The 26,892-nt window shown below is 41.6% G+C and overlaps 1 protein-coding gene across 1 annotated transcript in view; it reads right to left on the reverse strand.

Moving 5' to 3' along the window:
- Window positions 1-722: 722 nt before the first annotated feature.
- Window positions 723-26,892, reverse strand: part of LOC111172848 (myosin-IIIb) — a 36,790-nt gene continuing 10,620 nt past the window's right edge. Inside the window, exons 3-6 of the mRNA XM_022570014.3 lie at window positions 23,223-23,327; window positions 22,891-22,990; window positions 20,257-20,333; window positions 723-920 (exon numbers count right to left, since the gene is read on the reverse strand). Of these exons, the coding sequence (XP_022425722.2) occupies window positions 771-920; window positions 20,257-20,333; window positions 22,891-22,990; window positions 23,223-23,327 (432 nt within the window). The 3' untranslated portion in view covers window positions 723-770. The remainder of the gene's footprint in view (window positions 921-20,256; window positions 20,334-22,890; window positions 22,991-23,222; window positions 23,328-26,892) is intronic.

Raw genomic sequence — 26,892 nt, forward strand, 5'->3', positions numbered from 1 at the left:
GTTAAGTGGCTCCCAGCCGGCCCAGGGCCTTCCTTTGAAAGAGACATGTGGAAAGTACAAATCTCCCAACCTGCAACACTCCTGGATGCAGCTTTCCAGAGCTTCATTTTCTATAACTAGAGGCTTGAACAGGCCAAACATCAGCCCTATTCTGATGAAAGACAAACAACCAAACCTCTTGTACAAACCCTTAATGAATACAGACAATAGAAAATAAAATGGCATTTAAATACCCTTCAAATAGATCTCTTTCAGCACAATTGCCCATTGAGACAGAAATTAAAGGATGGAGAGAAAGTCATGACTGATGTAACATTTTTCTGATATTTTTTAGTGCTGGCATACATTTTTTTTCATCCCTAAGTTTTTCAGCATACTGGAGAAAGATTCAAACTAGAAAAAAAATAAAATAACCAGACATGATTATATAATTTAAAAAGAAAACACCAGTATTTAGACAGATTACTTAATCCAACATCACATTTTCAGTCTTCTCGTGCAAGGCGCAAAAAATGAACATGTCAAAAAAATTAGAGTACTGAAAATATGCAATTGTTATGACATAGTCCTATCATTTTTAGAATATGTTACATTTCAGGAACACCCTCTCCCCCACCTTCCTGCATCTGCCCCCACTTCCCCCCAAAAAAGAAATACATTTTACAATCAGGCTTTCACAGGTTTGGAGAGAAACTGTTTATGAAATATTTATCATCCTTAAAGAGCCTCTTTCACAAAGAACTAATAAGCCAAGAGCGCCATCTTGTGTCTTACCTTGGAATCTTAAAAAGCGTTTTCACAGGATGCATGTCAAAGAGGGGAGGGTCTCCATCCCCCAGTTCAATAGCTGTGATCCCCAAGGACCAGACGTCACAGCGAGCATCATAGGAAGAGTCATACTGCTGCTCACAAGCAATGACCTATCAGACAAAAGCAGGACACAACACATCAACCCCACCCACTGACACCACAGATGTCCTGAAAGGCCCCTGGCCGATCTTACCCCCTTCTCAGTTCCCTTGGCTATACTGATATTAAATTCCAGTAATAATAAGATGTCCGTTTTCTAGGCCTTATTTGTGTGATTGATTTATCATCTGATATGTTCATTAGCTTTTAAAAATATATCAGTTCAGTTCAAGAAACATGCACTGAACCCTCTAGATACCAAGAACAGTGCAAGGAGGGGCACAAGGGTGAATACCTCACCACAGCCACCCTAATGTCCTTTAAGGAAAGGCTTTGTCTAGATCCTTCATCTCATTACCAGCTGCTGAATTCAACAGTGAGGAGCAACTGTTCTCAAAGATGCCTATCTCCTGCACAAAGTTCCTAGGAGCACAGCATTTGAGCAGAAAGCTGCTGGGAGACTGATGTGCTTAACTTAAAAGAGGAACCACTTCCTCCCATTCCCCTTTTCCAAGAAAATCGGCCCCCTCCTCAAACCCCAACAACTGGTTTGTGTCTCAGCCCAGCTGCTGCTTCAGGTATTAGCTCTACTAGGTGCAAGAGAAGGGGAACCAGAAAATGCCCTTGGGCTTGTCATTGGTTTGGAAAGTATGGAACCTTGTGGGGAAATCTTTTTCTATCAACGTTTTGAGTCAGACAGGAAAAGTCCCACCACTTAGACTCTGGTGGTTATCACAGTGGGGTCAGGAGAAGGCAGGGGTGGGCCAGAGGCTGTGCAGGAACCAAGTGCTCCTATTTGACCTTAAATCTGCTTCCTTGACCAAGGATGACCCATGGCTATGAGCAGGTGGGAGACTTTATTATTAGAGTCTGATGATGTATGTCCAACAGCCTACGAGGTAGATAGACAGCATCACTGGAGACCGCAGCAGGGCCAAAGTGATGGTCCTGCCTGCCCTCCTTGGCTGTCAGAAGGTCTTTGACTTTGAGTAAGATGGACCAACTGGCCATGGGGAGTAGAAGAGTGACGGATCTGGCTTATATATTAGCAGGCTACTGTGCTGAGGATACAATAATATGGAACATGAATAGAAGAAGCAAATCTAGTAAAGATGTTACTGCAGGACTCCAAACTAGAGACAGTGAGAAATAATCAGATTCTGATTATATAATTTTGAAGGTAGAGCCAACTGGATTTGCTGAATGGGACTTGTAAGGAAGAAGAGTTGAAGAAGAGTTCAGAGTTTTTAACCTGGGCGATTCCAAAATGAGATGGGGAAGACAGTAGGAGAAGTAGGTTTGGGTTGAACAGCAGGAGCTCCACTGGGGACATACTAACTCTGAGATGACTGTGAGACTTCCAAATGGAGACTACTTTTAGCTGGGTAAGACGCAGACTTCTGACCTACAGAATAAACACACGTTGTTTGAAGCCACTAAATGTGTGATATTATGATGTCAGTGACAGAAAACTAATACACCTGCTCTCTGCCACACCCAGTTCACTGGTCTCGTGATGCCAAGCAAACATACCCGCCATCTTGCCCAAGACTTGGTGTTCCTTCTCCTATAATTTCTGTCTACCCTTCTCTTCTGGTTTCTGAACTAAAGAACCTTTTTCTATGTACCTGCATCCTTGGCCTGATCCCAGCCCAACCCCCTGATAGATTATCCTGCCATAGAACATCCTTTTAACACACAAAAATCATACTTTTAACACATTATTTTCAAATATGCATTCAAACTCAAGTTCAAATAATTCCGATTTTGAAAGCAGAGGCCATTACATTGCCCCCCGAAGATCTCACTTTCATCACCTCCATCTGGTGAGAAACTACATTATTCTAAAAGATCTCCAGAGAAGGCTATTTACCACCTTCCCTTCCAGAAATGACATTTCCAAACGTGTAAGACAAACATAATTTTAGACCTATCAATCAGCAAATAGTTCACCATTCTTATACATCCCTGTGAGAGAAAAAGAAATAAGACTCTATCCTTCCCCAACAGGAGCTACGGCCAAGTGAAATTTAAAGTGAATCTATAATAAATTAAATGACAAACCGTGACAACTAAAAATGTCCTAAGACAATACGTACTAGGATGTCCAATAAAGGATATGGGCTCCAAAAGCTTGGGATATTAGAGGGAGACCAATTCAGGCTAAGCAAGACAACAAAAAGTAAATAGTGCCCATAGTCCACAACTTCCAGAAAGAAATTCAAATCAACTTCTAGCTATTCTGGATGGGACACAGAAGGCAATTCCAAGAACCCGTCCAAATGTGGGAATGGAGACATCCTATCGATTCTCAAGCGCTGCCATAAAATATTCAAAACGTTTATCTGGTTTCCACTTCTCTTTACAGACAGTCACACATTATCTTCAGCTCAGTCTGATTAACAGAAGAGTAGCCGTTGGCCAAATTCTCTTCCCTAAACTCAGCTTGTAATGTGACAAAAGAATTATTTAAGCTTAGCCTTCTAGAGAAGTTTATAGAAAATGTCTCTAGTAAAATAACTCACAAATAATTATTGAGTACCCATGAGCCAGGCATGGTACTAGGTAGGTATATAATCATTCTGTCAGGTAGGTACTACTATCACCTTTTGTAGGTATGGAAACTGAGGCATAGCACAGTTAAACAGCTTCCCCAGCACCCATAGCTAGTCATGGTCAGGGACAGAATTTGAACGCAGGCAGAGGAGAGACAAGTGAACAGATTATCACAATGTGATAAAAGTACTCTAAGTAATAAAGGTTATATTCAAGAAAGAGTTGAATTATCAGCATCTGTACACATATTTTGACCAAACTAATCACATTTTTGAGATTTTTGTCACCTAAACTCCATCTCTTCAGAGGGAGTCTCTCTTTCCATCTCTCTTTACTGGGTTACATGTGATGGGATTCAAAGAGGTACTCTGAGAGGTTGCATCCCAACTGAAGGTCAACACATCCTAGAACTGGATTCCCTATCAATCCAACAACAAAGTCTGCAACTATTTCTTTAGGAGAAAAAGTAATTTCATTCTCCTTAGCTCAGCATTCTCCTTGTCTCTAGGTAAAATAAAGCTGAGCTAAGAATGCTTAAATGGTCGATTGGTCTTGCCCCCAGGAGGAAGTGACCTCTCAAAGAGCTCTCTGAATCAGTTGTTACAATGCTCCACAAAGAAAAGGAGAGTGGCAATGTCAAGTAAGTGCACTGCCCTGGCACCAGGTTTCCCAGGTTCTGTAAGTCATATTAGAGGGGTGGGGAGAGAGGAGTCTGAAATGGTATTGACACAGGCCCAGGACCCCAAACACCTTGTCCTCTCCCACTCCTCAACCTCACCTCTACTGCCCCCAGGAGGAGACATGCCTAAGGCAAGTGTATTCTCTCCTCTACCTCAAGCCTTTACTTCAGTCATAGCAGTATAAATGATGCTGGTGGCAGTGGAATGGGGAAGATGGAATAGTTGTGAGAGAGAGTTCAAGGGAAGACTTGCAGGACTTGGGAGGCTAGGAAAAGGGACACACCAAGGAAGACAAACTTTATGACCCTGGGTGACCAGGAGAATGATGGTGCCATTTATAAAGCAGGGAAGTCAGGAAGAAGAAGTCAGTTTGGTAGGCAGTATAACAAGTTCAAATTGGGTCTAAGCTCTAACTCTAACCAGGTACAGAAAAATCATGTGTGCTCTTGGAAACTCACTTCTTTTTTTTCACATGTAGATGAAATAAGAAAAACAAAATTCCATCAGGATCAGAAGCAGAATATACTAAAGGGTAACAATAAAGCACTGATGTGTTATCAGTGACTTCACGGAGTTTTATATTATAGTAAATATATCCTACATTTCGTTCGGAAAACCCGAACGAACTTTCTGGCCAACCCAATATATCATGAACTTTAACAAACTGGTAAATTTATCTTAATCCAGCATTGTGAATAGAAAAACTGCTAATGAATGTCATTTTACAAAGTAAGAATTCTCCAAAGTTGATTTTAAAGTCCCACTAGCATGTTCATATGAAGAGGATATGCCTTCTGGAATGTTCCAAAAGATGTGTATGTAGACTGTCACAAAATATTTAGTGCACCTGGCAAAGGCTAAGAGCACAGAATAAAATGAATCAAAATAAAGAGAGCTCTAGTGCAGTATTTGCTAATGGCCTATTGGCTCCAAGACTAAATTATTGTCTCGCTGAGTCTCAACGAGTTTCAGGATGTATAAGTCCCTACATACTTCTGCATACTCACCTTTAACAATCTTCAACTCTTTGTCATGACATCCGTGAGTGTTTATACTGTTTCTGAGTTTTAATGAGTAGTTTTATCTACTTGGTGTTAATCTATCATTAACCTCATCACTCCTTCTAGGTTTTAAAGGGGCCAGTCTTAGGATCTCATCAACGTGACCCCTGAAGTAAACAGAAGTAACCCAGGGTAAGGGTTATGTCTTATCTTTCTTCCTCCCTCATCCACATCGATTTGTGGCACTCATCAGAGAAGCTTTGTTGAAAAATCTCTGGATTGGAATCAGAAAGTCTGAACTCCATTATTCACCAGCTGGGTCCCTTTGAGCAAGTCCCGTGAAAACTCTGAGCTGAGGGTTCTTCAGTTATAGTGACCCCACTTTCTAGATCTATAAGATGGCAAGATGGGGATGAATCATCTCTACTATCCCTTCCAGCTCTAATATTCTATGACTTAATGATTTCCAAATAAGTGGCTTTCTTATCTCAAAAAGATATCTCAAACTGAGAGACTAACCTCTCCATGCAAATTACCTAGCAGTAGATCATTCTGGGGTGTGAACTGGGTGGCTGGAACCTTGAGGGGATTTTATTGCCAGTATTTTGTAGAAGGTCTTAAGGTCTATGAAAAGATGCTGGTTGCTGTGACAATGCCTCCGTTAAGGAAAATGAGCTTCAGCGACAGAGCAATTGTTTGGATACTGGTTAATGGAGCATGTCCACGTTCCTACCTTGAAATGCAAACATGGCTTTTCTGATACGTTTAGACTACACTGATGCTTATTTTAGGAAGGGGAAAGACACTACTACTTGGATAACTAGCAATGTCTATGCACTAACAGCCTCAGTGCTCAATGCCAATTTTACCCAGAGGTGGGCTTGAGCCTCCCAAATGTTGGTCATTACCACCTTGGCTGCCCAAAACTTCTTTCTGGAGGAAACCAAGGACAAGAAATAAGTTTTCACTATAGTTTAGCTCTACTGGTCTTTGTAGCAAAGGCCAGCAGTCAGCTTTCTTTGTTAGGGCAGTTCTTCGTAAGCCTTCTTCAAGCTAACGGGTTCCAAAGTTGTAGACTCTAAATCTTCCCCAGTCACTCCCTCCTCCCCTCTCCTAAAGGAGTTTAGAGGGTAAAACTGCACGCACAACTTGATAACACAACCACTTTGACACATGTCATCTCCTTATCCATCCCGGGCATGGTCCTCTGAGTTCTGTTGAGGAGGCTGGCCCTTTCCTCAGCCATGAGCTGGAGAAAAGTAACTGTGAAAAGCTCTGGGACTGTGAAAAGACTTGCACCTCTGGATGGTGCAAGAAAATCCCAGAGCAAGCCTTCTTCATTTTGGTTGCCACCCCCTCACTGGATAACTTTAGCAAATTATTTAATCTCCCTGTATCTCTTCTTCCTATGAAAATTAAACAATCCCTTCCTCATGGGTCTTACCTGAAGCACTGCTTAGGAAAATGCAGGTTACCCAGCTTTTTCTATGGCACCAAAATGTTAATAGTAGATATCATTAGGTCACTGATGTATGGGTAATATCCATTTTATTTACTTACTTCTTTAAAACTTTTTGCATTTTCTAAAATGTCTACAGGGAACATGGATTATTTCTATAACAAAAAGAACAAATTTTGTCTGTTTTTCTGTCTTGAAAATGTAAATAAATATTAGAAAGTTTGCCTTTTCCTTCCTCAGGGGCATGTACTGGCTGTGGGGATTCTTCATCAGCAAGGTGACAGGTTAAAGGTGTTGTCTTGGTTGTAAAACTAGGGTCCCATGAATTTAAAAAGAATTAAAGAAATTCTCTTCTCAACCATATTCTTTTCCATTGTAAGCACCAGACTAGAGTTAGTACTTACACTTTCTCAGGCCACCACGATCCCATGAAATGCCCCATGATTACAGTTTCATTTCAGCCTAGACCAAGAGTAGGGCTTACTGATAAAGTTCCCAAGATAGGGGGTGAGATCCGCCCTCTACCTCTTGCAGAAAGACTTGGGCTATAAGAGCCTTAGAGAACAGTTTCTCCTCATCTCAAAGTCTTCATTATCTATAAAGAACATCTGTATTAAACTGTATGTAAAGGGGACAAAAAACAGTCAATGTATGAACTCCTGCATTCAGAAAACCTAGATTTCTGTAACCTATTTAACTTAAACCATTTATCAAATGATATATCAAAGAGCTGCTGGGCTGAAATCTCTTTCAATAATGTGATTTTTAACCAATACTTTCAAGCAAATAATATTATAGTCCCACCATAAGGAAAAATGTTTTGCTCTTATAAAAAAATGATTTACCAAACTTAAAAAACAACAGATGTTATTCAGACTATTTTATTTTTCCACTAATATTTTTAAATGTCATTAAAAATGCAATTAGGTTTGCTTTATATGATCCGATTTCTCATCTTACTAGAATTGATCATGTGATCCAAAATTATAACCAAAGGTCAAGATTAAAATTTCACTCAAGTACAGAGGCAAAATGCTGTTATCTCAAGAGCTAAATTTCAGCTCACAAAGAGGCAAAGCAAATAAACCTAAAGCTATTAATCTTTGGCTGACCTTGAGCCCCAAAATACAGCCAATAGACTGGCAAATAAGATAGGCTGAGAGGTAGGAAGGCAAATAGGATTCTTAATTTTGCTTACATAATTCACACAGCATAATTAATAAATGTTATTGATCATAAAGATTTCTAAAATGGAATTTCCCTGGAATTGTAAATTGCAGTTATAAATATTCCAGTGGCAAATATTGTTCATCAGTTTTACATACAAACATCTTAAAGTGTTACAAGCTGAGATACTGAACAAGCACATGAAATCTCTTCCCTTGGATGGAATATAACTTTGAGGGAGGATACATTTGAGATTTGAGTTTTTTTGCTAAGAGGATGTGGACTAGAAGAACTGAAATTTATGGGGGGTTTTATTTCTCTCTTTTTTTTTTTTTTTAGTTCATTCATAAAACTCAAGACTAGAACTGAATCTATACTTTCTACGCTAAGAAACTGCCAGAAATAATTTAAATTATACTGTTCTTATGAAATTCAGAAAGGTCTCTAATTAAAATATGATGTTCTACAAGTCTTTTCTCAGGATTGTAACATTCAGCTTATGCCTTTAGAAAAATAAAACAAAGTTCAAATTAAAAACACTCAGGGCATCCCTGGTGGCGCAGTGGTTAAGAATCCGCCTGCCAATGCACAGGACATGGGTCCGATCCCTGGTCCCGGAAGATCCCACATGCCGCGGAGCAACTAAGCCCCTGCGCCACAACTACTGAGCCTGTGCTCTAGAGCCCACGAGCCACAACTACTGAAGCCCATGCGCCTAGAGACCGTGCTCCACCACAAGAGAAGCCACCACAGTGAGAAGCCCACGCACCGTAACTAGAGAAAGCCCGAGCGCAGCAACGAAGACCCAACACAGCCAAAAATAAATAAATAAATAAAATTAATTAATTAATTAAAAAAAATAAAAAGACACAGAACACGCATACACAACACCACTTCCCACCATGGCTGGTGGAGAGCAGAGGGGGACTGTTCTGGGTTTGAGGCCAGCATACACACTGATTTTTGCACTTAAATTCCCCAAAGCCCTGGGAACATATCACTTATACTTAACTATATGGTAAGCCCTGCTCTCAAACTCAGGACCAGTATCACAGAACTCCCCTGTGAAAGGTAAATCAGCAACCCCAAATTTTTGTATGTGTCCTTAGTACTCAAAGGCTCCAAAGGAACACATTTGCTTAGAGACCCAGGATCATCCCACCACCCTCCCCGGCTCCAGCAGCTTCCCCACATCAGAGATGGATGCTGGAAGGGATCCTAGGATTCATTAAGTCAACCCCCCTATTTCACAGAGGAAGAAGCTAAGGTGCTGGGGGAGAGCTGACCTGTCCAGAGTCACAGAGCTGGTTCGTGGCCAAACCAGGAGCAAACTCCATGGTTCCCGCATGAGGGAAGCATCTCCTGGGGATTATTATAGTACACAGAATGCTGAGCCATTGCCAAAGGGATTTCGTGCTCCATAAGCCATAGCCACACCATACTCTGAGCGTGTAAGCACGCCCTCCATTTAAGCAGATGGAGTTCCTGCCGCCTCTCACTTCCCCTGTCCCCTCACTTTCCCTTCCGCTGCCCCTTTCCTTTGTCAGCTAGTGCTCCAATTCTACCAGAGTTCAGTTAAGGAAAGAATGAGTAGGAGTTCTATAATTCAGTTCATTTTACATCTGTTAAGTCAGGTATTCTTACCCCAGGTGATAAAACAGATTCGGATGGGCTAAGAAATTTCTCAAAGTCATACAGCTAGTAGGTAACGGAACTAAAGCATAAGCCCGTGACAAGAAACTAATGGGGGGGGGGGTGGTTCTCCTCCACAGTACATCTGAAAAACAGGAAGGGAAGCAAATCAAACAGAATATCTGAATGCTCCCGCACGGGCATACCCCTTTATCTGCACGTAGTCTCTGGGTTCTGTCCTCTCCCAGGCTGATGTCACCAGGCAAACCAGAATGCCCTTGGGAATGTCACACATTCCTACCAAAGAGTGATTTCCTTTAACCGTTTAAAGAAGGTGTGGGGAAAAGCTGGGCCATAATAGAGCACCATAAATATAAGTCTGCACACCCCTACCTGCTCCTGCTTCATCTCCACCCCAAGGCTCCTCTGGGTCCCATTCCTAATGCTGACTGCCCGCCTCCCTTTTCTTTCCTCCGACAGCTCAAGGACCATCGGACAGAGGAGCCGATGCAGCGTTGGCCTAGCCGTGAACTCCCTTTCCCTTTCTTGGGGCTGAGCCCCTATGCCCTGGGCGGGGCAGTGGAAGCACTGACCAGAGGGTAGCCACCAGGTGATTTGAGACTCAGAGCTCAGGAAGAGCAGAGGTGGGCTCTGATGTTTCTTCAGCAAACACTTCTGCCCCTGCAGGAACAGTTCTTCCTCTTTGGTGGATGAATAAGGGGAAACAGCAGGCGTCTTACCCTTCTCACCTCTGCAGAGAGGGGTGGGAGGACAGCCTGGAAAGTTCCAAATGCTCACAGAGGCTATTACTTTGAAACATCTTAGCACTGAGCAGAAGGCAGGACGGGGAAGGGGGGATATGAGTCCTCTGCTCTGGGCTCACGTGCTTCTGCACATCTGGGAGCTGAGGCCTCAGATGGGGTCCTATATTTAGACCCGCCAGGAGGAGGGTACCAACAAGTCACCGTCAACTCCAGGGCCAGCCCCCCACCTCCACACTGACAGATGACATATGACTCAACCCCACAGAGCTCCAGCTGAGAGGGGAGCTATCGCTGAAGCTGAGGGTACAATCCGGGGCTGCACCAGTCACTCTGCCCTTGCCCTGGGCCCTTTACCCGCCGGAGCCCCAGGTGCCTGCGTTGTGCTCCAGGCCCCTTGAAGGCAGAAGCACTCTGGGAATGCAGGCAGGGTCAGCCCCAGAATGAGAAGGGAGGGGATCCCTGCTTCTTAGAGACTGACACAGGAATCTGGAGGGAACCAGGGAACACAAATGGCTACAGAATCTCAGGGGTGAATGTCTTGGGGGAAGACACACAGGTCTTTCAGCCAAGGATCCAAGGTTCTAAACCCCTCACTTGAACCTGTTGAGCAACCAAAGCCTACATTCCTCACAGTGAAGTAACTGGCAGATGGGATCCCAAGAATCCTCAGCCTTTGAGAACAGAGTCAGGTAAAATCAGACCCTAAAGGTCTCGCCATTGCCATTGTTTCACCCTTATTGAGATCTTGGAGAGATCCCACCTTCCTTATCTGACTAATACCAGAGGCACGGAATGTGAGAGCTGGAAGAGGCTTTTCCCCCTGGAAACCATAAATGTTCTCTGAAACACAGAAGGGACCTAGGAGGCAGAGGCTACCCAGGCCAGTCTCCTTCCAGCTGAGAACAGGATAGGGAGGGTTGGGCTCAGGCAACAGGCACCACCATTTTTAAAGCACTTACTATGCTGGGTACTGCAGCAAGCACTTTCAGTACATCGTTTCATTTTGTCCTCTGACGCTGTTGGTCAGTGATCAGGTGGTAAGCAGGGTATCTATGATTTGCTCCCAGGTGTATCTGACTCCAAAATTTGTACTCTTATCTCTTCTACCAAACGTGAAGCCATATTAAAATAACTGAACCACAATCGCTTTTTTAAAATGAGTGGCAGAGCTGTAACTATTTAAAATCCAAATCTCCTAAATTCTATTCTGAAGAACTTTGTTATTTTATTTTTCCAGATCCTTCCCTTGGGCATTAATTACATTGGTCTCTAGTGTCATGTTGAAATATTGCACTTTCCTCAACATATTAGGAAGTATAATTTTTATCTAAAATAATTTTTAAATTGGAATAGAAAGATATTCATCTTATCTGGTACACTGGTGGTTGCAATTAAATGGTTTGCTCTAGTATAGTGGCTAAGAGGGAGGATTTTGGAGCTAAATACCTGGGTTAAAATCCTGGTGGCATCACCTAACAACCTGTCCAAGGACAAGAACAGTACTTTCTGTGACTTACTTCCTTTCTCTAAAACATTGGACTAGTAATAGCAGTAACTTTATGGGGTTATTGTAAGGATTACAAATGAATTAATTCATACAAAGCACTTAGTGCCTGGCACATAGTAAGCACTCAACAGATGCTATTAATTCTTATTAGGTACCAAACCCATTAGCTAGAGCTTAGGGAACAAAATGGTAATAATGACAACAATAATATTTCAGCTCTGTAGTGGTTTATGGCTTTCTCAGCCCCTCAACAAAAAATATCTCTTTTGTCATTTCTATTCCTGGCAGTGCCAAAGGAAATAGCATTATTGTATCATTTAGCTAAGAACGGCATAATTGACGAAGGCAAGAGTGGTTGCAAAAAGCCTGCGATATTTCTGCATTGGTGTAAGCCAGTTGTTATGGCAACCGTCCCCAGTCAACCCTTTGCCAGGGAGAGAGAGATCCATTTTTGGAGCCGTCACAGCACATCTGTTTCTCCACTCAGCTGATTAGCTCTTGTTTGCAACAATTAGCAGATGGAAGTAAAAATGAAAAAAAAAATTTTTTTAAAGAAGCAAATATTTATTTTATCCACAAGTCTGCTTTCTAATACAGAAACAGACCTTTGGCTATTTTAGGAAGATTCCAAGTAAACGGGATCCTTAATATATAGGCTGCTTCTCTCATTGGTGGGATAGCAAAGTTTAGTCAACCTATACATTACACGTGATAGGTCCTTCATGTATGTCTTTTAAAATGATGTGTCTCCACCACCACTCCATCTCTGCACGGCTTTGTTGTAGGAGCTGACTCAGCACACACTTTCCACACTGTACATCCCATATGAACACACTGAAGCAAAAGAAGACAAGGCTGGTGGGCTAGGAAACCTGAATTCTGGGTCACGTCTGCTCTGAACTAGCATGAATAGTATCCTCTCCCTGCCTTAGTTTCCTCACCTGTAAAATGTAACTTGGATTCCCATGCTCTCTGAAAAGCCAAACAGCTCCAGTATTTACCAGATACGTGAATTTGGGCACAATACCTCCTACCCCTCTTTGAGCCTCATTTTCCTCAGTGGTAAAATGAAGAAAATAATATCTACTCTAGAGAGCTGTTGTGAGAATGAAATAAAATAATGTATTAAAAAAGCACCCGGGGCTTCCCTGGTGGCACACTGGTTAAGGATCCAATGCAGGGGACACGGGTTTGAGCCCTGGTCCAGGAAGATCCCACATGCCGCAGAGCAACTAAGCCCGTGCGCCACAACTACTAAGCCTGTGCTCCAGAGCCCTTGAGCCACAACTACTGAAGCCCGCGCGCCTAGAGCCCGTGCTCCACAACAAGAGAAGCCACTGCAATGAGAAGCCTGTGCACCGCAACCAAGAGTAGCCCCCGCTCACCTCAACTACAGAAAAGCCCGCGCACAGCAACGAAGACCCAATGCAGCCAAAAATAAATATATTAAATAAATAAATTAAAGAAAACTAAATGACTTACTGGGCATACAGTATCTGGCACATGTTAGGTACTTAGTTAAAAAAAAAAAGAAAAAAAGCACCCATCCCAGTCCCGGTGCGTTAATGGGTGAGTCCTCAGTAAGTGAAAGTTTCCTTCCCACTGTATACTTGCTTAGTAGGTGGAATATTCAAACTATCTGACAATCAGCTGCACATGGCACTGAAGCTGGTCCTTGAGGTCCCCTTCTCGCCAGACATTACCCCCTGGAGTTGCTGGACCATTAGAAAATCTGGATGTCCCAAGGGAAGAGACAGGCACCTCTCGTGGTCAAGGAGCACTCAAGGGGTTCTGGATGGCAGCCACTTACCATCTAGAACAGAAGTATTTCAATATTTTAACAATCAGCGTGGTCACACCAGTGCATCCCAGCTAACTGTAAGGCGTTATTTTAACAGAGACTACAAATATTTGTAAAAGTTCTATGCAGATGTGGGATGTTATTATTCTATCCTTATAAGAAACTGGCTATCAGGAGAGAGGGAAGGAGAAAAGAGGCAATAAACATGGGTAAAGAGAGGACTGTGTTAACATATATATATGTCTGAGATACAAGCCAATGTCACAGGCAGGGAGGGAGACCACAGGCTCGATGTCAACAGAAGGTTGAGGGAAGTGACCTGAGCCAAACATCTCAGGAGATAATCCAAAGATGCTTGGCCAGAGAGCAGGTAGGACAGCACAAAATTCTCAAGGTACTGAGGGCTCACGTGAGAAGGCCATTTGTTATGGTATGTCCAGAAGAACATATGGTACATCCTAGCACATCCAGAAAAAACTGTGTTTGCCTCAAACACCTTAGGCTGAGAGAGATCTGTGTGTGTGTGTGTGTGTGTGTGTGTGTGTGTGTGTGTGCAGATAGGCAAAGCTGAGCTCTCCAACTAAGCTAGCGCCTGTAACATGTAGACCTGTAGGTTGCAAATGACTGACTGATTACCTTGGAAATCAGAATTATTTACTACAGAAGAGGGATGTTAAGTATTTGGAGGGTTGTTATAGGTTGAATCGTGTCCTCCAAAAAAAAAGATATGTTAAGGTGCTAGCCCCCAGGACCTCAGAATGTGAAATTATTTGGAAATAGGGTCGTTGCAGATGTAATTAGTTAAGGTGAGGTCATACTGAAGTAGGTGGGCCCCTAATCCAATATGACTGGTGTCCTTACAACATGATGGCCACGTGAAGACAGACAAAACAGGGAGAACGCAATGTGATTACAAAGGCAGATATTAGCGATACGGAGCTGCTAGCCAAAGAACGCCAAAGATTGCCAGCAAACCACCAGAAGCTAGGAAGAGGCAAGCAATGATCCTAGAGGCTTCAAAGGGAGCATGCCCTGCTAACACCTTGCTTTTGGACTTCCAGCCTCCAGAACCGTGAGATAATAAATTTCTGTTGTTTTAAACCACCCAGTTTGAGCTACTTTGTATGGCAGCCCTAGGGAACTAGTATGGAGTGGCCACGGCTTTGATCCCGGGACAGGAGGAGAACCCACTTTAACTTCTTGGCTGGCCAAGGGCAGCTCCAAGGGAATAAAGGGGGTGTCTGTTGGATTGTACCACGGGCGCTTTCACTGGTGGCTGCTAGAATACTGGAGCCCCTGCTGCCCCTCAGACACTCACAGACGATGTTGTCCTAACCGCCTCCAGGTCTGTCCGTAACAATGAAGCCATGCAACTTGCAGCAGTCACAGCCAGGGAAATCTAAGAACCTGGGTTTCTGATGGCTTTACTGAGCTGCTGAATCAACAAAGTCTGGAACCACCTACCTCTGTACTCACAGGAGAAACTTCATTTCCTATTGCTGAAGTCATTTTGCTCAGGGTAATCTGTTAAATACAGTTTCTATGTTGAGCATCTTTCTTTCCCTCTTAAAATCATCTTCCCGAGTCACAGTATGCTACTGACGTACTCAGTTTGTAAAAAAAATTGTACTGACCTTGACTTTTAGATTAACTCTTACTATGCCAGCCAATATTTCCCCAGTAGCATTGCTTCAAAGTACTATCACACTAGGCGCACCCCCTAAAATTTTTCTTCTCCTACACTGCTGAGTTGATACTGTTTTTACCCAGCATCTTTCAACTCTATGAGTGTCCACATGAGATGTCAAGAGGAAATAAGTGGAGAGTACTGTGAATATGATAGTCAGTTCATGATGCAGCTTCAAGCTGCCCCGGCGAACTGCTGTTTGGACTGCGTGTCAAAGTTTGACGGTGGTCTGGTCACATTCCATTAGCTACCTGGTTTGAAGCATAGCCTATTTGAATTAAATATTGTAGTTAGGCTGGTGAAATCAAAAAGGAAATACAAATGGGAAAAAGGATAATTTGGTTCAATTTCTCAAAAATAAAATAGGATCAAGGATCATTCTGCTGCGTTTTCAAAATAAAAGCACTGGTGGCATGCAATGGTTTTATTCCACTGGCATTGGCATTGCACACATTGCTGTCATATTTAATCTAAATACCACTTATTCACACAAGAAGAAGTGAAAGCATATTAGGATCAATATACTCTGCAGGCCACCATACGAAGACAATGTCCATTTGAACCACTACCGATTATACTTTCAAGGACTCGTCTTGACCCAAAGCCTGGCTCACAGAAGAGAGTATAAATGTTTGTCGAATGGAATGCTACTCAGCCATAAAAAATAATGAAATAACGCCATCTGCAGCAACATGGATGGACCCAGAGATTATCATACTAAGCAAAGTCAGTCAGACAGAGAAAGACAAATACCATATGATGTCACTTATATATGGAATCTAAAATATGACACAAATGAACTTATCTCCGAAACAAAAACAGACTCACAGACATAGAGAACAGACTTGTGGTTGCCAAGGGGGAGAAGGGATGAGGGAGGGATGAATTGGGAGTTTGGGATTAGCAGATGCAAACTATTATATATAGAATGGATAGACAACAAGGACGTACTGTATAGCACAGAGAACTGTGTTCAGTATCCTGTGATAAACCATAATGGAAAGGAATGTGAAAAAGAATGTATATATATATATATGTGTGTGTGTGTGTATATATATAACTGAATCACTGCTATATAGCAGAAATTAACACAACATTGTAAATCAGCTATACTTCAGTAAGATAAAAATTTGTTTTTTAAGTTTGTTGAATTGAACTGACAAATGGAAGATTATTCCTGTGGACACTCTTAAAAGACTCTTCGTTGGAAAGAGTAATTCTCCATTTGAAAAATAAAAATGTGAGGTTTGTGTAGGACTAAGTCTCAAGAACTGCAGCCTGGTCCCAAAGCATCTTGGATGCAAGCACATATCCTGAGAGAATCTCTGAGTCATACACAGAGCAACTGGGCACTTGCTCCTGAGAGGCACTGTCAAGGTCTCCGCCCCATAATCTGGCTACTGCTCAATTTATCCACTACAGCAGGCAAGATGCAACACTGGCTTTTCCCTGATGAGAAGGGAACCAGTTTCAGGCAATCTGGGCAACAGAAGCTCACCATGGACCACTAAACTGCCCGTAAATACAAACACTCCACATATTTTCTTCAACCCAGCTGAAACTGAAAAGTCACAAACACCTCATGAGAAATGTACAAAGCCAAGAGCAGGTTTCTCTTATTTGTATTTTGCGGTTCTGAGAACGCCAACTTGCCGCGGATTGTAACGGGAACACCATCTTCTGAGTTATGCCACACTAAATATTAGTTGAGTGGCCTCAGTTATGCTTTCCTTTAATAATAAATTAATCAAAATCTACGGAGAAATTTGTGAATACCAATAGTTTTAAAGCCCTCCTCAAACTACCCTCCAAATTCATCTTCTCCTTTGACTTTTTTACCAATGTATTCATTCATCCAACAGATGCTTATTGAGCATCTAGCCTGTATCAAGCGCTACACTGAGAGCTGGGCATCCCAAGTCCCTGCCAGAGTTTACAGTCCAGTTGGGAGACCTGCTTACCAACAACTATTGGGTTGGCCAAAAAGTGCCTTTGGTTTTTAAGTAAAAATAAAAGACACATTTTTCATTTTCACCAAGAACTTTATTGAACAACGTATTCAATGCTTTATTCCACTACTTTCTGCCATTTTTCAGGCAAATTCATCATTCCGTCTTCCCAAAACTTTTTATCTTTTTGAACAAAGAATTCTTCCAGGTGCCCTTTACAGTCTTCCAGGGAATTGAAATTTTTTCCATTAAGAGAATTTTGTAAAGACCAAAATAAATGGAAATCTGAAGGTGCAATATCTGGTGAATATGGCAGATGAATCAAAACCTCCCAGCCAAGCTGTATTGGTTTTTGCCTGGTCATCAGAGAAACATGCAAGACTCTTGTGTTATGCTGATGGAAGATTATGTGTTTTCTCTTGACTAATTCTGGATGCTTTTCACTGAAGTGCTGCTTTCAGTTGGTCTAACTGAGAGCTGTACTTGTTGGAATTAATCATTTGGTTTTCCAGAAGGAGCTCATAATAGAGGACTCCCTTCCAATCCCACCATATACAAACATCACCTTCTTTAGATGAAGACCGGCCTTTGGTGTGGTTGGTGGTAGTTCATTTCACTTGCCCCACAATCTCTTCCATTCTATGTTATTGTACAGTATCCACTTTTCATCATCTGTCACAATTTGTTTTAAAAATGGAACGTTTTCATTATGTTTAAGTAGAGAATCGCACACGGAAATACAGTCAAGAAGGTTTTTTTTTTTGTTTAACTTATGTGGAACCCAAACATCAAAGCGATGAACATAGCCAAGCTGGTACAAATGATTTTCAGCGCTTGATTTGGATATTTTGAGTATGTCAGTTATCGCCTGTGTGGTATAACATTGGTTGTTCTCAATTAATGTCTCAATTTGATCGCTGTCAACTTCAACTGGTCTACCCGACTGTGGAGCATTGTCCAGTGAGAAATCTCCAGCACGAAACTTTGCAAACCACTTTTGACACATTCAATCAGTCACAGCACCTTCTCCATACACTGCACACATCTTTGTTTTGCATATCAGTTGCGTTTTTACCTTTCTTGAAATGATAAAGCATAATATGCCAAAAGTGTTGTGTTTTTTCTTCCATCTTCAATATTAAAATGGCTACACAAAAATTCACCAATTTTGATAAGTTTTTTTAAAATGCACACTGGTGTGACAGCTGTCACAATACAATCCAACAAAATTGTTTTGAATGAAGTTAAAGACAACTAAGTGTTACTAGAGCCATCTTAAGGAAAAAACCGAACAAACCTTTTGGCCAACCCAATACAATACAATGGTCATGGTTTGCTAATGGAGGGTGTAAAGGCTGCAGTGGAAACTCAGGGAAAAGAACCTCAGTTGGCCAAGGATGAGGGAAGGTTTCCTAGGGGAGTTGCATTTGCGCTGAGACTTGAAGATTGAGGAGGAATGTTCCAGAGTTCTGAGGGCCATCCCAGATGATGTAACAATATATGGAAAGGTTTAAAGGAATGACACATAAGGATAGATTTGAAGAATTACCTGTTGTTCACTTCTGTTGAGGCATTAAAAACAAGTATATTGGGGAAAAGTAACCTGAAATGAGGCTGGACAGTACAGAAGCTGGAATATGAAAGGCTTTGCTCCCCATTCAAAGGAATCTTGACTTTGTCCTACAGTGTTTCTCAAGGTGGGGTTCATGAGGTCCCTATGAAAATTTTTATGTTTTTGCTTTTGTTTCAATGATAGTTTATTAATAATAATAAAATGGGAGAAGTTGCAGTAAAAACATGTTCCAGATCATCTGGATGGCTAATTGACACACGATTTCAGTGCCCATATTTATGTTTATTATTAAGCCGGCACTAAGCCAACAGAGATGTGCCAGTTAGAGGCCAAAGGAGATGCTGTTTAAACAAAGAGATCACTCTCGCTGAGTAAAGTGGTGGGAGAACTGGGTCACCACATGGTATGCGGTAGTAAGGTTGACAAAATAACTCAAAATAATCCATGCCATCATGCTCTGAAACATATTCACATTGCAAAGGACAACTGAGTTTCACAAAACAATGTCATTTGTCTCATTAAATTAAAGCTGTTTACTTGAACACTGCTGGCTTTGTAGTTTTTACATAATACATTTTTTCCCTTTTGGTTTTATAGCATTACAAATATAAATGACTAGATAAGTGTATGTCTAGTTTCATGGTTTTTAAAATCAATTTAATGGAATGGAATCTGCAGGGATTTTCTTTTTCTTTTTCTCTAAAATGGGTCTGTCCACTATCCAAGTATGAAAGAGAAGGCCATTGAGATAGAATAAATTTGAGCATATTGGTGTAAGCCGATTACTGTGTTAGGAGACCACCTTGGCAATCACACAGAGGAAGGAAAGCCCAGGGACAGAACGGAGATGGAAAGACCTCTAAGGAGATGATTGCCGAGTTCTCTTATTAAAAGAACCCATTTGCTTGATCCAAGAGAGCTGCTCTCAGGCCAGAGTGCTGTGGAATTAAAATGCTGACCTGACAAGCAAAGCTGTACAGTGCCTCTGTTTCAGGGTATGCGGTATCTAGCCCGAAGATTCCCCAAACTTCTATATGTGTCATTTCATAGAGGATTCTGTGGTAATGCCAGTACTAAATTAGGGCAAAATCCCAGGTTTTACTACAGAGCCAAAAAAGTACACAAGAGAAGTTACTATGTATCTGGTAACAAAAAAACAACCAGGACTATGGCATATAGTTCTGTAAGCCAGCTGGAGGTGAAATCTGTCTCTTCACCAAGCCATGTGTCACTGGGGCTGCATCTATCCAGGGAAGGTGACTTTTTCTAATTTACACAATGGCTGGATGAACTTGTCAAGCCAGGACCCTTGTAGAGGGCTGCATCTTCTGGAGGGGGCACCTTTTTCTAACTGCATGAAGGTATTCCGTGGGCCAGCTGTGACTTAATCCCGATTTTCTGAAATTAAGTTCTGGTTTGTCATCATTATCACTCACCAAACCAGAACCCTCACAGTTCAATGAGGATAAAGGATTTTCTTCTTCCTGAAAGTGAAGTGTGTGACCTTCCCATAAAAAGGCATAGTACCAAGGCTCTCAGCAAATACAAAGAAACAGTTGCCCTCTGCTTACCTCAGGGGCCATCCAGAATGGGGTGCCGACAGATGTGTTTCTCCGCAGACGTGTACTGGTGAGTTGAGCTGAGACGCCTATAAGAAAAGGGTGTCACAATTCAGCAGTGAGCAGAAGATGATGCTAGACCAGGGGCTGGCAAACTTCTTCCATAAAGGGTCAGACAGTAAATATCTTAGGCTTTGCGAGCCTAAGGCTCTGTCACAGCTACTCAACTCTGCCATTGTAATGGAAAAGCAGCATAGACAACACAGAAGCAAATGAGTGTAGCTGTGTTTCCACAAAAATTCATTTATGGATGCATAGTTTTCACGGTCATAAAATATTTTTCTTTTGATTTTTTCCCAATCATTTAAAAATGTAAAAACCATTCTTAGTTCACAGGCCGTACAAAAACAGGAGGCAGGTCAGATTCGGTTCACAGGCTGTAGTTTGCCAACCTTTGTGTGGGAGCATATATCTATCTAAATCGAGCATTTCTACCATACTGCTGCAAAACTGGAATCAAAAGAAAACATCAAGAACTAGGATCAACCCAAAATACCTTCCTACTATATTTCCAAAGTATTTCAGGTGATATCTTTCTTAAAATGGTGCTTCATTTGATGGAGGAAGAAAATTGGCATGTATTATCTATAACAGAGCATCAGTGTAGACGTAAAAAGTTTTCAGTGCCTTATCTTACCTAGAAGGCTGGAAACCTGACATGAAAAATACATTTGTCAAATGCAAAAAGAAACTGACTAATAATATTATTATCTAGGGCTCAATGTTGAGGACCTGAATTTTAATATAATTCCAATGTACTTTGTCATAGTCTTAAGCCAGCTCTCTTCTTTATGCCATAATGGATGTAAAGGTACACTGGATTAGGAGTCAGAAGACCTGTTTCCCATCTCAATTACATCTTTTCCTAACTGTATGACCTCAAGCAGACAACCTCACTCTGAACCTCAGTTTTCTTACCTTCAAATTGGGGATAATGCTACTCATCACACCTAACACAAAGAGTTCTTCTTAAATACCAAATAAGAGAACAACTGTGGGGGCTTCCCTGGTGGTGCAGTGGATAAGAATCCTCCTGCCAATACAGGGAACACGGGTTCGAGCCCTGGTCCGGGAAGATCCCACATGCCGTGGAGCAACTAAGCCCATGCGCCACAACTACTGAGCCTGCGCTCTAGAGCCCGTGAGCCACAACTACTGAGCCCGCGAGCCACAACTACCAAAGCCCATGCACCTAGAGCCCGTGCTCCAAAAGAGAAGCCACCACAATGAGAAGCCCGTGCACCGCAACGGAGAGTAGCCCCCGCTCGCTGCAACTAGAAAAAGCCTGCGCGCAGCAACGAAGACCCAATGGAGTCAAAAATAAATAAAATAAGTAAATTTTTTAAAAAATGGAACAACTGTGAAAATGATTTATAAATTGTAAAGTATTTTACAAATATAAGGTATTCTTTTATACCAAGCAAAATCTAATGCAGCCCTTAAGAGAATAACAATGGTGGCCACTAATGCTGTTGATAAGAACTTAGAAATCTGAATACATATGCTCATCAGCAAAAAACATACCTTTAAAAACATTAGGCATAGATTTGCCAAGGACCATGGGTTGTTTTTTCAGGGTAGTTGTTATGCTAACTGCTTGCATTCCTTATTCTTTATTAGGAAGCCAAAGAGGGCTCTTTAAACTCTGTTTAAACCCTCTGCAATTTTTCTTTGCTTTTTAGTAAATAAACCAATATACTTAGCGTAATTTCATTTATTTTTGAGTAATTTCTTCTGAGCAAGTGATTCACTGATACGTTTTAACACTGAATTCTTTCTTACCAGTAAAACAATGAATATTCAAAATCATCAAGCTTTTCTCCTACTACACTGACAATGATAAAGAACATTTTAAAAAGTGCTTCTGTAAATGGTCTCTCATTATTTATAACAATCATGCTGAGGTACTGATTGTTGTTGAACCTGTTTAGAAGACTAAACCGTTCGATAAACTTAAGAAGGAAACCAAATGGTTTGCTGGCTTGTGACCATCCGCACAGGAGCGCGCACGCAGATACTTAATAGTTCTCTGGCCTTAGGCGGTACTGCTCTGCCTTTCCTTTCACACTTCCATTTCCTGTTAGTGTTTCCAGTTCAACCAGCCTCACACGTAACAGCAACAATCACAACGGAAAGGGATGTTAGCTTTCAGACCCAAAGGACCATTTTACCTTCTGCTCGCTGGGAATAAGTATGCCTAAGGCTAGAGAAAACCATTTGAAAGACCAAACTGCTTTCTCTTTTCATATGCAAAGAAGAATAGACAAAATGTAAATGATAGACAATTGCCCTGAGATGTGAAATCCTTCCCAGAAAACCAAAGTTTTTCCCTCGAATTCTTCTTTTGAAACACTTTTATGTTCTCTTTAAAAAAAATTGCTTCTAAAGCTGAAAATAGATTAACAAACAGCATCTCCTAGGGTGATCCATCTGGTGAACCACCCCCCATTCTCCAGCCTGTGTGCGACTGGAAAGGCCCTCAGCCTATGGCTTAGAAGACAGGCCCCAGTCTTCTGAGACTGCAATAAATTGTTGCCTTTGGCTAAACCGCACTCATCAAGAAAACAAACGACAAGTAGTCATTACCAAAGTCAACGAGCTTAACTCCTCCTCCTGTTGTCAGAAGAATATTATTCCCCTTGACATCACGGTGGATGATTCGGTTATTGTGCAAATGCTGAAGGCCCTGCATGGTGTCCCACCGCCACCAAACAACAGGAAAGAGAAAAGGAAAATTTGCATGGTTATTTTTAAACAGTTACCCTACTATTAAAAATCTAATCAAAGTCCACATATGGCTACACCTCTCTGTTATACACCTTGCATATTATAGGGCAGTTTCCCCTTCTTAATATGCAATGGGGAGCCAACCAATGACAAATTGCCCCCTCTGCCCCCAGCTTGATGGACGTCCTTACCAAGAGGGCCCCATATAAGATGTATGAGATCACTGCTTCATCCAGCCGCTGGCCACACCTGAGTAGACCTTTGACAAGCTCAGTGACGGAGCCCCCATTACACAGCTGCAAGAAGAGGTGCCAGGGGAGAGAGACAGCAAGAGAACACATACAAAAAGAAAAGAAAAGCACATTAAGAAGAAAAGCCCACTTATTACCGACTCAATGTAGTAAAATAAATTTGCAAATCACAAAACTCCAGGTCAGAACAATTAAACTTCACTTTTCCATTACACAATCAAATCTCATTCTGTGTGTGTGTGTGTGTTTATTCAAGGTGATGATTTATGAGTGAAAGTGCATGTCCAAAAAGTTGATTTTTTAAATTGTTAAGTGAAATATAAAAGCCCAAGACATTATTTAGAAATTAAAAAAAGAAAGCATATAAGGAATCATGGTGACTTATGGGATATTTTCATTTTACATGAATATTGTCTATTTTTTAAAAAACATGCATTTTGAAGGAAAGACTGAAAGAGGCAAGATGGATGCCCTTGACACTTAGGAGGGAATACATTTTATTTCAATCTCCCTGTCTCCAGTGCTGGCACTGCAGGCAGCAGAAGCCCAACCAGCAGCTCCTTCTCGAGTTGCCACTGCACGTCAAGTTTATGGAGTGGAGCTGCATCATATGTGTATTTAACCTTTTCATATTCAACTGTAGGAGCTCAGCACCTTTATGCTCTTCTTTTTTTATTCCTGTAATTAAAAACACTGTAAAAGTATATCATATTTGCTCTTTTTACATATTATACATTACTGAGATTTGAGAATGTGTAAACCAGGCATACTATTCTTTCACAGCAATTTAAGGGTTTTCAAGGGCGATTTTGACTAAGTGCAGAAGGCAATGTGCCGGTTTGGGTTTGCTACATGCCATCTTAAATCAAGGGTTCTTAACTTGTTTCAGCAGGGCTTGTAAATACCTTGAAACTGTAGGCAGCATGTTGTATATGCATCTTGCACTTTTCTGCTGAGAAAATTCAGAGCTTTTGTTGGATACTCAGAGCACTCCTTGTCCTTATACAGGTTATGACCCTACTTTAGAGACCTAGGTTTCCTCCTGGCACTTTGTCTACAATCTGGGAAAGAGTTAACTAGTGAACAGTGGGGGGTCCTCTGGGTTGTGGCTGCTTGAGTCAACTGGCTTTTCATAAGCAAAGAAATGTGAGGAGCACAGATTAGCACCTTTCCTAAAAGAAGACACTCTTTATCAAGATAATAATACATTAGGATCTATTCGACTCTAATGAACATCTGCAAGGTTTTAATAAATGGTGAGCAGGTGTTTTTGTTTGATGTGTGTGTCGTTCCCCAGTACATATGCAGCAGATACCTTGCACACACATTAACAGCCAGGATAAACTGGAAATGAATCTGCCCATGTTTTTACCATTTAAGTTGCTCTTAAACAATAGTATTTGACTAAAAATATAATACAAAATTAGGAATCTTTACAACTAGGATAAAATTACTATCTGTCAGGAATGACTCAGGAAGGAGCCAAGAACAGTGAAACGCACTGAAGGCTATAATGGTCCCATGAGTCTGGGATTATGTAAGTGTCCTTGGAATCCTCTCTCTACCAATGTCAGGAGTAACTTGTAACTCAACACTGATACCTCTCATGGCCCTAATGTTGAGTACCAGGATAATGTCTTCCAAAGGATTCCACATTCTTTTTATTTCAACTATGTCTTACATGACCCTGAAAGGGCACATAACATTCAATGTACAATCTAATACTCTCTTGAGCAGTGAATGCATTTTCAGTGTCATGATTTGTAAAATAATCTTAAAAGCTAAGCTCTCGACAAATATATAATAATTTTCTCAGGACTCCCCAAATTAGATTTATATTTCAAGTAACAAAAATTGGAGAACTGACCACAGAGTCAAATGATGATTATGAAAGAATGTAGGGCATGACATGAGGGAAGTTCTCAACCCACAAAAAGAAAAGCTTTTCTGGGGCTGATGGCATAGAGCTTGGAGAGCTTGAGAGAATAAAATTAGGGTGAGGATGCTCCCTCTTGGGGGTGGCTGTGTAAGGGGATACTGCTAATGAAACCATTTCTTATGAACCTCTTTTTATATGGAAATCTAAGGGGAGACCTCCTCACAGGAGCCTCATGCCAAAAAAGGGGTGTTCACGCTGAGTGGAATGGCAGTAGGGTATGGTGAGGTCCATCAAGGCTGGGATTCTAACAGTTCCCTACAGCCTGCTCATGACTTGCAGGAGATTCAGAACTTAATGCTCCATTTGGGTTCAGGGACAAGGCTATAGTTTGAATGAGAAGGAAAGACAGTGAGTGCAGACCTCACGATAAGAAGGAGTATCAGGGACCTGGGACATGGGGAGACACCAAAGGCAGACAGTAGAAGGACTTAGGGTCACCAGTTGGAGGTCCCTGACCTCACTGCCATGGCTTTACATGACCATTTGCTGTATCCAAATCCAGATCTCACCCAGGAGAAGGAAAGATGAATGGGGAAAGAGAAAACCACTGAAAAACTAAGTCCTTATCCAAGTGACTAAGCTTTGAACTGGACTGTGAAAATGGGATACAAATTCCCAGAACTTGCCCCTTCCCACAGAAGTCACTCTATGGACTAAGTTTAACAGGATAAGTTAAAATCAATTGTCTTCTCTAGGCAGGCTGGGGGCTCAAGAACAAAGTTGGGTTTAGTTATTAAAAAGATAGTTACGTGCTGGGAAAACTGGACAGCTACATGTAAAAGAATGAAATTAGAACACTTCCTAACACCATACACAAAAATAAACTCAAAATGGATTAAAGACTTAAATATAAGGCCAGACACTATAAAACTCTTAGAGGAAAACACAGACAGAACACACTATGACATACATCACAGCAAGATCCTTTTTTGACTCATCTCCTAGAGAATTGAAAATAAACAAATGGGACCTAATGAAACTTAAAAGCTTTTGTACAGCAAAGAAAACCATAAACAAGATGAAAAGACAACCCTCAGAATGGGAGAAAATATTTGCAAACCAAGCAACTGACAAAGGATTAATCTCCAAAATATACAAGCAGCTCATGCAGCTCAATATCTAAAAAACAAACAACACAATCCAAAAATGGGCAGAAGACCTAAACAGACATTTCTCCAAAGAAGATATACAGATTGCCAACAAACACGTGAAAGGATGCTCAACATCACTAATCATGAGAGAAATGCAAATCAAAACTACACTGAGGGGCTTCCCTGGTGGTGCAGTGGTTGCTGATGCAGGGGACGCGGGTTCGTGCCCCGGTCCGGGAGGATCCCACATGCCGCGGAGCGGCTCACTCGTGAGCCATGGCCACTTAGCCTGCGCGTCCGGAGCCTGTGCTCCACAGCGGGAGAGGCCACAACAGTGAGAGGCCTGCATACCGCAAAAAAAAAAAAACAAAAAAAAAACAAAAACTACACCGAGGTATCACCTCACACCAGTCAGAATGGCCATCATCAAAAAATCTACAAACAATAAATGCTGGAGAGGGTGTGGAAAAAAGGGAACCCTCTTGCACTGTTGTGGGAATGTAAATTGATACAGCCACTATGGAGAACAGTATGGAGGTTCCTTAAAAAACGAAAAATAGAACTACCATATGACCCAGCA

The sequence above is a fragment of the Delphinapterus leucas genome, chromosome 8 (genome assembly GCF_059928025.1).
Source record: "Delphinapterus leucas isolate spDelLeu-1000000601 "Yukka" chromosome 8, BTC_Dleu_Yukka2, whole genome shotgun sequence".
Lineage (NCBI taxonomy): Eukaryota > Metazoa > Chordata > Mammalia > Artiodactyla > Monodontidae > Delphinapterus > Delphinapterus leucas.